The sequence below is a fragment of the Xiphophorus hellerii genome, chromosome 14, assembly GCF_003331165.1.
Source record: "Xiphophorus hellerii strain 12219 chromosome 14, Xiphophorus_hellerii-4.1, whole genome shotgun sequence".
NCBI lineage: Eukaryota > Metazoa > Chordata > Actinopteri > Cyprinodontiformes > Poeciliidae > Xiphophorus > Xiphophorus hellerii.
This window is the reverse complement of record NC_045685.1, coordinates 11411806-11425728: the sequence shown is the minus strand read 5'-3', so window position 1 is coordinate 11425728 and position 13923 is coordinate 11411806. Positions and strand designations below refer to the sequence as shown.

At 41.9% G+C, this 13923-nt stretch overlaps 1 protein-coding gene across 5 annotated transcripts; it reads left to right on the top strand.

Moving 5' to 3' along the window:
* Positions 1 to 556: 556 nt before the first annotated feature.
* Positions 557 to 13922, top strand: slc7a7 (solute carrier family 7 member 7). Of its 5 annotated transcripts, none has more exons than XM_032583478.1 (11): positions 564 to 794; positions 1458 to 1504; positions 3123 to 3740; positions 9356 to 9481; positions 9620 to 9764; positions 11358 to 11481; positions 11565 to 11668; positions 11752 to 11848; positions 11933 to 12082; positions 12158 to 12341; positions 13224 to 13922. In XM_032583478.1, the coding sequence occupies exons 3-11, from the start codon at positions 3248 to 3250 to the stop codon at positions 13292 to 13294; spliced, it is 1494 nt and encodes a 497-aa protein (XP_032439369.1). In that variant the 5' UTR covers positions 564 to 794; positions 1458 to 1504; positions 3123 to 3247; the 3' UTR covers positions 13295 to 13922. The 5 variants fall into 5 exon arrangements, with proteins under 5 accessions (XP_032439366.1, XP_032439369.1, XP_032439368.1 ...); XM_032583477.1 differs by lacking the exon at positions 564 to 794 and adding an exon at positions 2683 to 2777; XM_032583476.1 differs by lacking the exon at positions 564 to 794 and adding an exon at positions 2683 to 2787.
* Position 13923: the final 1 nt, after the last annotated feature.

Genomic DNA, 13923 nt, shown 5'->3' with positions numbered 1-13923 from the left:
AACGTGACGCCACTTTGGCTACGTCATAAAACTTACTGTGGGTAAAACGTGACTTTTGAATTGTGTTATTTTTATGAACCCAGATTAAACAATACATATTTTGAGGCTAATATTCTGTTTTTGACGTTTTTGTATAGGCCTGCTGTCCAGTATTTAACATAATTTTAGCTAATATTAGGGCTATTTTAGACTTTCTACGGTAGGTTTCTCTTTCTAAAGTCATTTATAAGATGTCTGATTTAAAAACGTCTCCAATAGTTTCTTAAATCTTTTTTTTGTTTTAAATCTCAGGACGTCATTATTAAAGGGACCCCGCCTGGGTGTATCAGTCGTTCACCTGACCTAGGACCTTGTTTGGCTTTCGTTAATAAGTTTCCTCATTGATTTTTAACTAAAACACTAAAACACAGCAATTAGATAATTAAATAATAATTATCTAATTGCAGGGCTTTTAATGTCCGACCCGAAACTCACTGAAAGGAGACACTGTCTCAGTCTTCCTCCTGCTAACGCGTCAGAAAGCAGAAGTGCAAATAAAAGGCACAAGTGCATCATCAGCTGGGCAGAGGAGCGGCTGTGAGCAGAGTCAAAACAAGAGGAAACAGCAGCACAAAGGCAGAAGAGAGGAGGAACACACAGGAGGGGGGCTTATTATTGACTGTAACACTGAGGAGGAACAATGATATCTCAAGCTGGCTCCCATTACTGAGCAGAAACAGGACTTCACCTCATTTGTAGAAACGCTGCTGCCCCAGCCTCCAGGACATCAGCAGGACTGGTCCTAAAGGCACAAGGTGAGTCTTCCTCTAACAGCTGCCTGTAATCTGACATATCGAACCTTTTCCCTAATGATCCCAACAGGAGGAGCTGATAGAGGATAGTAGAGCACAACACCGGCTCCATTTAGCCCATCATTTATTAACTTGTAGTGTCATTGCACACATGTTTGACTGGTTTCTGCATGTGTTGCTAAGAATTATAGGGGTTGTGTTTTTTGGATTTGTGTTGTTTTTAAGGTGTAAGACAAGAGATGTGCAGATTTGTTGGATTCAGACAACCAGGTGTTGTGTTGCTACATCAGGTCCATCTGTCACAGCTGAGCTGCCATGTAGGAAATAAAGGGATAATAATAACATAATTGGGACAGACTGGCGACCTGTCCAGGGTGAACCCCGCCTCTGGCCCAGAACGTTAGCTGGAGATCGACACCAGCACCTCCTGACCCCACTACGGACAAGGGTGTTAGAAAATGGATGGATGGATTGATGGATGGATAATAACATAATGTCAGTATGCTTTGTTTTTGATTTGCTGATGACTGGTTGAGTGGTTCTGGGATGTAACCTTCACGTACTTATCAGCAGCTTTTGGACCTTGCTCTCTGTTTCTGAAAGAGCCTCACCTCTCTGTGTCTTTGGCACATGAACGGGCACTCAGTGCACTGTCCTTCTTCGCAGAGACTCCTTCATGAAGCCACGTGCTGCTGGTCTGCTGCTCCCTCCAGGTATCCGAGACGTCCAAGGCTTTTACTGTCTCCTTCTGAGATTCTCTTTCAGCTGTTTTTCATTTTCACTCTCAGTCTCTGGTGTCGACTAAGGTATCCTGTCATTGTCAACGCTCAAATCAGGTCTGATTACCCTCTTCAGTGTCTGGTCAAATAATTTCCTTATTTTGTGTTTATTATTTCTGAATGATTAAACCAGATTAAACCTTAATCTGTCCATTTGAGGAACTCTTTTTTTTTATCCTTTTTATCCTTTCTTCTTTTCACCAAGAGGAAATAAAGGCTAAAATGTGGATAAGAAGTGATCAAATTCTAGACATGTAGCATCCTACAAAAGTGTTGGATGTTGAATGTTTCCGAATTTTATCACTTTGTAGCTGCAAACTTGAATGTATTTTAATGGGATTTCATGAGCTAGACCAGCAAAAGCACTTCATTGTGAAGTGGAAGGAAAATGATGTGTTCGAAACTTATAATAAAACCTGATCTGAGTCTGTGTCAACACTTTATGGAACCACCTGGCACTGCATGTCGTTATACGTCTCTACGAGCTCTGAAAATCTAGATACTTACATTTTTGCCTATTATTCTTTGCAAAACGTCTTAAGCTGAGTTAACGACTGAATGAAGAGCATCTGAAAATGACTATTTTCAAGTGTTGCCACAGATTCCCAGTGGGATTTAGATCTAGGCTGACTGAACCGTAGTACCACATGGATATGCTTTGATGTAAGCCGTTCCCTTGTTGCTCTGGTTGTGTGTTAGGGGTCACTGACCTGCTGGAAGCTCCAGACTCAAATCTGTGCAGCTTCTAACAGAATTGCTTTCAGCGCTGGCCCTATATTTATCTTCATCCATTTGCCAAGGAGCTTTGAAGAGCTTCTGTGTCCCCACAGAAGAAAAGCATCACCACAGGATAATGCTGCCTCCGCCGTGTCTTACAGTGGGGATGGTGTTTTCTGGGTACAGTGAAGTGTTAGTTTTCCATGCCACAGTGTTCTTCATGTTGGTCGCACAGAGGCTGAGTGCAAATGTGATTAGCCTATTTCTATCACTTCTTTCACCAATCAAACTTATAAGGCTAATCACTTGTTGGAGGTCAGAGCTGATTACCCAATCAGAAATGTGAAAGGATTTGCTTCTTGCGATGTCTGCCTCATCATCATTATCATCATCAGACTTTGCCTGCTGAGGATGATGAACTTTGGAAATCATGTGACCTGTATCCCCTGTGCCGATACTCTCAGTGCGTGGGCGGCTCTGAGGCTCAAACGTGCGTCTTGGTCAGTTTTCCTTCCTCAGCTTTTGGTTACCAACGAGGAGCGTGTTTGCTTCCCCTCCCCGTCTCTCTGTAAATACACTCAACCTTAAAAGGCCATTTGCAGCGGGCCCCTAATGGCTCTGCAATCCACAAAACTGCTCTCCAATCCAGCAGTGTCCTCAGTGTAATGTGTTTTCATGTATGTTTGTTCTTCGTTTGGCGTCCCGGGTGTGGGAAATATGTTTTTATTTGGCTGGTCTTCTTGAGGTTTTAGAGTTTGTTGGGTGTTTTTGTGGCCGGGACTCAGTTTCCATGGTTGCAGCCTCACTGATACCTTCTTGTGTGTTTCCTTCACAGATGGCGGGAGATAAACGAAGATAACTAAGGGGAGTAATTTCATCTTCAACCCCATTTTTGGGCAAAAAACGTTACCTCTGGGACTCCAAACCCAACCTAAAAAACTGCTAACTTGAACTTGAACAATGGCGTCCTACACCCCATCTCCCATGGAGGAAGGGGCCAATGGGGGCCCAACGTCTGCTAAACCTGAGAGCTCCGAGGAGTCCATGAAGCTGAAGAAGGAGATCTCCCTCCTGAACGGGGTCTGCCTCATCGTGGGGAACATGATCGGCTCGGGGATCTTCGTCTCGCCCAAGGGCGTCCTCATCCACAGCGCCTCCTACGGCCTCTCCCTGGTGGTGTGGACCGTCGGTGGGATCTTCTCCGTCTTCGGGGCCCTGTGCTACGCCGAGCTGGGGACCACCATCACCAAATCGGGGGCCTCCTACGCCTACATCCTGGAGGCCTTCGGTGGGTTCCTGGCCTTCATCCGTCTGTGGACGTCCCTTCTGATCATCGAGCCGACCAGCCAGGCCGTGATCGCCATCACGTTCTCCAACTACATGGTGCAGCCCATCTTCCCCACCTGTATCGCGCCGTACGTGGCCAACAGGCTCCTGGCTGCCGCTTGTATATGTAAGTAGACGCATGTAGGAGAATAAAGTGTGGATTGTATCACTGTGGTTGCACATTGGAGAGAAATCATGTGAGCTTTAGGGAGTGGAGAAGTGAAAGATGGTGACACCATGGCTGCAGTCAGCAAGTCTGGAGCAGAAAGAATTGCTGAGCTCAGATGAAAAGGGGAACTGAGCCGCCCTGAAACCTCAGTCAGGAGTAACCAACCAGGGGAAAAGTTATTTTACTCAATTTAAGAAATTTAGAAACCGCGTTCACGGGTGGGCCTTTTTTACTGAGTGGGAAACACTTTGAGGTTCTTCATAGATGTTTGTTCAGGTAACTAGAGCCAAACAGTTAATAAAACGATCAATAACTCATCAGACTGCTCACCTGGGAGGATTAGTAGAGAGGGAACTGGACTCAATGTTTTAATAATGCTTATTAAAACATTGGCTCACAGATAAGACAATGGATTCAAGATAAAATGCGCTCACGTTGTGCTCAATAGCTGTCAGAATTACTCCTTCTTACCTGGAAGGAATGCATTAACAGACACACACTTTAAATATGAGCACTAACACACACACACACACACACACACACACACACACACACACACACACACACACACACACACACACACACACACACACACACACACACACGCAGGCATGGCCCATTCAGCGATAAGCAGCACTTAAAGGCGGAGCAGATAGCAGCGAGGTAAAGTCCTCGCTGCAGGGAGACTCTGACCTGAGAGGCTATCAGGCAGTTGACAGCTCAGCACAACAGCAAACCATAAAAACCCACTTCCTGTTGGTTCCACTGAAAACAACATGATCAACTCTGGGCATCCACAAAGTTTCACACCCCTGGTTAAATGCCAGGTTTTATGATCAGCCTGTAATAAAAAATCATTTTAAAAACACCTTTAGAGTGACGCATATCTTGTAGAATTCAACTGGAAAAAAGAAAAGCAGTTGTAAAGCTAGCATTTTCTTTAAAATTAAACTTAGTGGTTAATTTTAGTATTCAGCCTCCTTCAGCCTAGACCTCCAACACATAGTAACTCTGGTTGATGAAAAATGTTCAGCTGTCCTTGTACGACAGGATGATACTGAAGCCAACCAGTATTTGGAAACTGTATTTAGACGCAGCTACATAAATGTTTACTGATTGCTTCAGTAAAGGATTAGCTTAAAGTTGCAGATAGTTTTATTTATTTTTCATTTGACTAGTACAGGATTTATTTCACATAATGGTGGAAATCATTTAGATTTATGCAGCTGGTTGTGGGTTCCATAGATCAGCTGTATCAACTGGTTCTGTCAAAGACAACTTAATCTGTTATGAAACAGATGATTCTCAGTTTTAATTTAACTCCACACTATCTTTTACAAACAATACAATCTGGATCTATTGATGATGAGTAATTGATGTTTTCAACTTGCTAAAACTTAGATACTTTAAATCAGATAGATGAAATCTATTCAGTCTTCTCCACTTAGCCTAAAACATATTGTTTTCCCCTTTGCGACTGGATTTAGAAACTTCCTTACTGGGATTTAACTAAGTAAATACATAGGGGCCTCCCATTGGATAATTACTGTTTCTGCCGGCAGCAAATTATATTTAACCCTAACTGATTCAGTTAATTGTTTCTCATTTCTTAAACAGTCATGTTGGAAGACAGATACTGTAACCATGGAAAAAATGAGGATCTGCAGCCATGCAAAAAAACACAACTAAGGAGATTACTGAGAGTACTGAGTGTAAGACTGGTCAAGTGCCATTAAAGGGGGGCCGTACTTCTATTTGGGTCTCAATTGTTTCTAAAAACATCCCAAGTGTTTAAAAAACCCCACCAAGTCTATAAGTTAATGTTTTTTTTTATGTCTGGAAAATGAGTCGTTTCAAAAACCAGCCGATTGTGAAGCAACATTCGACAGGCACTGTGCTGTTACCTAGCAACCCCAGTAAAGCCCAGCTTGTCACCTTGCAACCCACACTGAGCTCCAGTACATTTGGTCAGCTGGTTTTACCACTGTATCTGCCGTACAATGGCTGCTGGAAAAAACCCCCCCAAAGTTTTGTTTTTGATGTTGTTGACTTACCATCCAGAAACTATCGAGCACTCTTGTTGGTTCTCCAGGAGGTTCAACTTCTGCTTTTCATAGATGTACGGTTGTATAATTGAGCATTTGTACGTGCCAGTGTAAACATTGAAGTGGAGGTTCATGGCCAGCAGCAGCTCATTTGGATTTAAAGTGACAAGAGGCCTTAAAAGGCCTCTAATTATAACTAGATATAAAGTGAGTTTTATATCTAATTATTTAAGAGTTTTCTGACTGTCTCTCTGCAGTCACACCAGTTTAAACCCACAGGGGTTAAACTAAATCACTGTAAAGCCTCAGCAAGTGCTCTTTAGTAATTACCCGGGAAGCAGAAACTTGTATTATAAATTGCAGGACACTTACCAAACAAAAACCCTCAGATGCAAGGATTTGTGTTAAAACAAAGAAAAATAAAGGAAGATTTATTCAAGCAAAAAACAGTTACAGGTTCGCATTTCCAAAACAAAAGTACATCCTAAGAAAAAATCCTTCTTTCACATCCGAAAATCATCTAACAGAAGAGAAGCCCAGCCTCAAAATGCAATATCAAAATTCCCCAAACAAAAAACTCGTGCAAAACTCCTGACCAGCATTAGTTCTCTAAGCTTTTATATGAGTGAATATGTGTGATTAACACATAAGGAGGGTTTACAGAGAAACATGAGAAAGTGACAGCAGAGTCTGAGCAGAGGGAGAACGTGTTGATGCCTTCTATAGAGTTGCTTTCTGTCCGTATCTCAGTTTCACCCGTCTCCTTGGATACTTGTGGGAAGCTCCTCCGTCCAACGCCACACGACTCCTCCTCCTCACTTGGCCTTGAATCCTTTTCTGTGGCTTCTGCTTGCTGGGAACTGAATCACCTGAATCCAATAATCTGAAGGTCTTTTCATATCAGACAGAGGGCTGACGTCAGGGCCGTCAGCACCAAGACATGGCAGTGGCTTGAATCTTTTAATGTTAAAAGCAAAGTTAGCATCACATTAGGACTGAAACGATTAATCGTGATGAATCTATTATTGAAATAATTAAGTCAGTAATCGATTTAATTAACTAGAGTATAGAGGCTCAAGAAAAGGACATTTGCTGAGAGAACAACACACTCAGATCAGACACTAAGCCAAACCTGTACAAACACATTTGACATTTAAGATCAAATAAAAACTTTGTCTGTAAAGATGCTCCATCCAGAACTTCTCAAGTTGTTTTAGCTTCACCTGATTCAAATTCTGTCACAAAAAAAGTCTCATATTAAGCAGCTTTTGCTGTCCACAATTATTAATTAGTTGATATAAAAAATAATCTCCAGATCCACCCAAATTAGCATTCACTAGAGAGATGCTGTTGTAATTTTTTAAAATAATTGTTTATTTGCATTTATTATATAGTATTTCTAATATTATATAATAAAAACTTGAGAAAAATCTGTATAATAAACCAGAATGTTTTTAGATTAATCGATTAATCATTAGGATAATCGACTGAATGTTTGATTATTGGAGTAATCTTTGGTTGCAGTCCTATATCACATGTCTAGAAAGTTAAATATTTATTTATTCTAAACCTTTTTAAGCATTTTAATCAAACAGAAAAAATAATATTTTATTTATGTTCATTTTATATAGTTTACATCTGATTGTTTTGGAGCTTTTTTCTAAATATCAGAACTCTACAATGTTTTCAGGATTCTGACTTTTAAGCATACGCTTTAAAGTAACTCACAAATATGTGATGCTTGTTTGTTTTATTGCGCTTGAATAGACTTCCTGTTGATCTCAGGCCTGTTGTGATCCTCTAAGTGTTTAAAAGACAACATATTTCCCCTGTTAAACTAAAGACACTCATAATTAAACGATGTCTCAGACTCTTCCAAAACCATTTTACGCAACCGTTGAAGCGTGATGAGTGAAAAAGCTGAGACTCAACCTGCTCTGTCAGCTGCTTTGGAGGGCAACTTATTCTATCAGCATTCATAAAACTTGCACAACAACTAATACTCCCTCTGGAGAGGGAGTGAGATAAAAAAAAAAAAGGACATTTGCAAAAAAGTGCAACTATGTGTGGATATCTTCAAGTTTCTGTCTTTATGGATTAGCTGCTGATAAGAAGACAAACACTGTGACGCTGCTCAAGGTGAAGGAAGACAACATGTCAAAGGAAAGCAGCTGAAATCAATTTTCTTCTATCGCTGGTTTGATAGGAGCGTAAATAGTTACAAACTTAAATGCCGAGCTGAAGTGTGGTCACACACACATGAGGTCAGTTTGGGATTACAAATCTTCCTCTCAACCTTTTGAAAGCTGCCTTTGCAACAGTATCCAATCCCTTTGAGTCTCGTCACATTGTGTCGTGTTATTCAGCATTCAACACTCTGTAATGTGAATTACAAACAGAATCGTGTTTAGTTTAATCTCAGTATATAACTCTGCGAAAGCCTTAGATCTTTGTTAGGGAACATTAATGAAACGGCATCAACATCTCACAAAAAGAAAAGGTTGAATTCATTAAGTGAAAAAGTCGAGGAGTTTGGTGCAACTGTGGTCCGAGCAAAACATGTTTATCAAAAATAAAATAAAATAAAATAGCTGTGGCATCCACAAATCTGGCTTTAATGGAAGAAAGCTGATGTTCAAAGAAAGCTGAATTTAGTTTTCTGTTTGGCTCAAACCATGTTGGGGGAGTAGCTAAAGTGGGACAAAGATGCTCTGGTCAGATGTTAGCAAAAGGAAACTTTGTGTTCTGCGTGTGACTCATTCATTATGAGTGGAGGACAGTTTCCTTCTGAACAGAAAACCCCCAGGGTGATGCATAGCGGTGGCAGCATTATGCAATGGGAATGCTTTTTTTTTTCAGCTGTGACAGGGAAGCTGGGTAGAGTTAAGGAGAATATATATAATGCCAGACGTTTAACTGCTGCAAGCTACAAAAAGACTTACGACTTGGGCAGAAAGAGCCTAAAAGTAGAGCGAGAGCTCCAGAAGATTTGTTTAGATCAAAGTATGTACATTTATTAGTGGTCCAGTCAAAGTCCAGATCTACATCCAGTTTACAATATGTACAAAAATATTAGTCTTGAGGTTCACAGATGCTTTCAATTCAAGCTGACTCAGAGTAAGCTGTCTTGTAAATTCAAATTCAAGCCGCACTTTTCAGATGTTCGTCTTGTATGGAACAAAATGTAAAACCCTGCATCAGTTCTACACTTAAAATCCCAGCTAAATACACTGAAGTTTGTGGTGGCAGTGTGACAGAACGCGAGAAGGTTTAAGGTCCTGAATCCATGGGCAAGGCGCTGTACCTGCTTGTGTCTGTGTGTGTGTCTCAGTGTGTGAGCGTCCGCCTGTATGTGCTGCTCTCAGCTGTTTCCTCGCCTGACAAACAACAGGCCGCTCCGCTTGAGTCAGCAGCAGCGTTTCCTTAGATCAGCCACACGGAAACATGCTGGCGCACGCTGGAGTTTACAGACCACACGTCTCCACGGACTCTCCTCTCTGACTGACTGTTTGGCGGCTCCCCTCGCAGGTCTGCTGACCTTTGTGAACTGCGCCTACGTGAAGTGGGGCACCAGGGTGCAGGACTTCTTCACCTACGCCAAGGTCATCGCCCTCATCGCTGTCATCATCACCGGCCTGGTGAAGATCGGACAAGGTCAGCTCAGCGAGTCGCCGAGCCGACAATAAACGTCAATGATTAGATGATGGGCAGAAAATTCTGCTGTCTTCTCATTAAAAACAGCTTAATGATTACTGAAAGTGTTTTTTTCATATATATATTTTCATTTTCCAGGTTACACCCAGAACTTTGACGGTATGTTTGACGGCTCCTCTCAGGACCCAGGACACATCGCTCTGGCTCTGTACTCCGCTCTGTTCTCCTACTCCGGATGGGACACGCTCAACTTCGTCACAGAGGAGATCAAAAACCCAGAGAGGTGGGCAGGCCAGGAAAAACGACCTATAGGGCTGGGAAGGTCCTTTATTTGATTTAAAGTGATAAGCCTCTCTGTAGCACCCCAAATAGTTTATCATACAAATAACAATCAGCTTTTACAGGAGTGTTGACTCCTCCTCCTGACAGAACTACCAGAGTCAGTCCAGATAAGATTGGACTCACCCTAATAAACATAGTCGATTTAATCAGGTTTAGATCAGGACCTTATCCGTGTCAAAACCAGTTTTGATGATTTTTCAAATCATTTTCCTGCTGGAGAAGCCAGTAGTGTCAATATTTCAACTGACAAGCTGATTATTTGAGGTGGGAATCGGGAAAGTGGAGGTTGTCCTCCCAGCTGGTCATGCTGTGCAATGCACCAGTCACTGTTGCAGCAAAATCACACCAAAGCATGATGCTGCCACCGCCGTGCTTGATAGTTGGTGCAGTGTTTTTAAGTACAGCTGCAGATTTCAGTTTCTTTCCTACTCACCACCTCCTCAGTCTATGATAATATTTAATTTCTTTACTGTGGAGAGTCACACTGCTGTTCCAACAGTTTCCAGTTCATCATAGGCTAGAGCCTTCGTAGTTCTTCGGTTTTTCCTGAACATTCTGATCAATTTCTTTTATCTGAGGGTGACTGGTTTGGCCAAAAGATACAATTTTAGCAGGGTGTGTTTATATGTATGTTACGTAATGTGTAAATGAAAGAAGTCCACAGTAAATACCAAGTTTTACACCTACTGTTGTTATTCTTTTTACAATCACTGCAGTTATGCTTTGTGTGATTATTAACCCTGGAAAAAAACAGTAGCTTAAATAAATCATTTAAACCCTCAGATTAATATTTTAATCCTCCACATCCAACTTTCAGCTGAATCAAAACTAAAATTTCAGCTTAAAATTCTGATTAGCAAACGAGTAAACTGATCACTTTCAAACTGTTCTCAGTCAGATTAATTGAGTTTTTAATAGCATCAAAAAGCTTTGAGCTGTGGAGCGTTTCACGGAAATGGGGATTTCAGGTTTTGCCTGTTGGAAGTCGTCCTGGTGGCTGATTACATGGAGTAAGGCTGCATGAACTCAGGAGGAGTTAACTTCTTAGTCTAAACCAGTAGATTTTTAAATTATTGACTGAATAAAGGAAGTCACATATAGTCAGTAAATCTAATTTAAAAATTTGAATAAAAATTTTAACCAATACCTGCTGATACTAATCCTTCAACGTATCATTTTTACCTTTGTTTCTCTGATAAGGTCCTAAATGCATTAATTTTAGTGCCTCGTTGATACTTCTTTGTTCTGCTCTGATGCTATTTAGTCTAAATCTTTTCCTCCTGTTTTGTTTAACCTTTGTGAAGAAGAGCAAGGCTTTTAAATCAAATTCAAAGAAACCTTTTACAAGAGAGTCGTTGCTTTAATTCGAACAAAGGCCAGCCTGATTACGTCTAGATCTCCAGACTCTCAGGGTTCCCAGGCAGATTAGGTGTCAAACATCCTCATCTCAATTCCTCTCTCCCTCTCCGAGCTGAACTTGTTGCGCATCTCTTCTGCTTTGCTTCCCCCTGCTGGTCGTCTCTGTGAACTGCAGGAATCTTCCCCTGGCCATCGCCATCTCCATGCCCATCGTGACAGTGATCTACATCCTGACCAACGTGGCTTACTACACCGTCCTCCCCATCAACGCCATCTTAGACAGCGATGCCGTCGCTGTGGTGAGTTCCTGGATGCTTTCAGTTAGACTTGACCTTCGTGACGGAGGGATTGTGGTTTAAAACCCGCTGTTGTTTCGCTGCAGACCTTTGCAGATCAGGTGTTTGGCGTGATGAACTGGACCATTCCTCTAGCGGTGGCTCTCTCCTGCTTCGGCGGGCTGAACGCCTCCATCGTGGCGGCCTCCAGGTGAGGCGCTCAGATCAACAGAACCTCAGTAGGAGTCGTGAAGCAAACCCATACTAACCCACTTTCTTGTTTTTCATGAACAGGTTGTTCTTCGTGGGCTCCAGAGAGGGACACCTGCCTGACTTCCTGTGCATGATCCACGTCCATCGCTACACTCCCATTCCTGCCCTCCTCTTCAACGTCAGTCATCTACAATAACTTTTAATCTTATCTGTTTATCACCGGTTTCCTGATGTAACCAGGTTTTATGTCTCCCTTCCCCAGGGCTTTATGGCTCTTATCTATCTGTGCGTGGAAGACGTCTTCAGGCTGATCAACTACTACAGCTTCAGCTACTGGTTCTTCGTTGGCTTATCTATCTTAGGGCAGCTCTACCTTCGCTGGAAGCAACCCGACAGAGAGAGACCGCTAAAGGTAGATCAGTCCCAGTCCAAATGTCGTTTCAGTTTAAAGACTCAAGTCTTCATCTCTCGCCTTTCCCTCTCACAGCTCAGCCTGATCTATCCCATCATTTTCTGCCTCCTCACCATCTTCCTGGTGGTGGTGCCCCTCTACAGCGACACCATCAACTCTCTGATCGGCATCGGCATCGCCCTGTCAGGAGTTCCTGTCTACTTCCTGTGCTGCTACACTCCGGCCACCAAGAGGCCGCTGTGGCTGCGCAGCTTCATCGGTAAGGCAAACCCAGGATTCCCTCGAATTTAGAACAATTCAATCATAAATCGAAGGATTGTAGGAAGTTTTTGTCATGAATTGGTTGCAGTCTTTTTGGTGAGTCTGTTGGGGGTACAAAGGAGTCATTTCATTACCTCAAGCATTTATTTATGCAGGTTTTTTGGTAAAGTTTATTTTCTAGAACTCCAACTCAACCAGATATTCATCCCACCTGATTCAGCACTTTGTAGAATCGTCTCAATGAAATTACCACTGCATATATATTGAGGCATGTCTGTATCAACTTTGTACATGTAGAGGTAGAAATCTTTGATTTTTTTATTTTACATTTCCCTAAATCTCAGCAGCAAGTAGTTCTCTACAGCAACTTTCCAGTTTTACTACAGATTCTCGAAGGGATTTGTTTCTTGACTTTGACCGGATCCCAACACACGATTATGTTTTAAGTTTAACTGCTCCGTTTTACCTCTTGCTCTCTGTTTAGGGTTAATAGACCAAATGGAAGGTGAAACTTTGTCACAGACACAATTTATTTTCAGCCTCAACCAATATTTCCTCTTGGATTGCCATGTATCCATCTTTCTTTTAACTCTGGGCTGCTCAGGAATCCCCATATCATGCTGCTGCCATCACCATGTTTTACTGCGAGGATGGTGTGTTCAGGTTGATGTGCGGTGTTAGTTTTCCTAACTCCCCGTATTTAATATGCCACATTTATCAAAATTTATACGCAGTAGTTCTCCACTTAGTAGTTTGGTAAAATTATCTGAATGGATCATTTTCTTGTCAGCCATATTTGTAGTTCATTTAAATTGTTTTACTGACAAAACCTTCCCACATGGATGTAAACTTAAGTCTTCCTCTTGTGTGTTTCTTTCAGCTAAGTGTGGCATCCTGATTCAGAAAGTGTGCTACTCGGTTTTGACTGAGATGGACGACAAATCAGAGTAGAGACGTTTGCTTTCCACACCCTGACGGACGGAAGACGGAGTCTGAACTCTGAACTCTGCTGCTGCTGCTGAAAGGCCCCGCAGGACAAACATCTGGGCCTGAGCTGGACGCAGCGCTCTGCCTCGTCAGCCATCTCCAAGTTATTGGGAATTCGTTTCTCACGGCGGCCGGAGCAACTTCAGGAAGAACATTGACATGAACTCCAGAAGAAGTCCGCATGTGCCTGAGCGTCTCAGTGAAGAAACATTTAACTAAACCAAGTATTTTGTGTGGAATCACGGAAATGTTTGATTTTACTTAGAGGCTACAAATTATTGATGAATTTGTTTTTAAGTTAGGATTTTTGAAACTGAAAGCACTGCTGACCGTACAAACAGCCTTAATGTTATTTGCACACAGAAGGAAGAGAAACTAAATAAAGTGTGACTTTATGTTTGTGAAAATGTTTTATATTGTCAGCTGCGAGGTCTGCTAAGGGCTATTTTTACATAGAAACTGTAGAGTTTGATCATGTTCAGCTGGAAAAGTCTATTTATAATAAAAATTACTTTAAAACTTTAAACAACTCAGGTTTGTATGTAATAAGCAAAGATTTGATTGTGAGCACAATAAAGCATTATCAAACATTG

Excerpts from the sequence above, each read along its gene's own strand:
- slc7a7 (XM_032583475.1), top strand. The coding sequence starts at position 3,248 with ATGGCGTCCTACACCCCATCTCCCATGGAGGAAGGGGCCAATGGGGGC. Across the intron at positions 11,849-11,932 it reads TTCCTGCCCTCCTCTTCAAC|GGCTTTATGGCTCTTATCTA; the intron begins GTCAGTCATCTA and ends TCCCTTCCCCAG. Across the intron at positions 12,083-12,157 it reads ACAGAGAGAGACCGCTAAAG|CTCAGCCTGATCTATCCCAT; the intron begins GTAGATCAGTCC and ends TCCCTCTCACAG.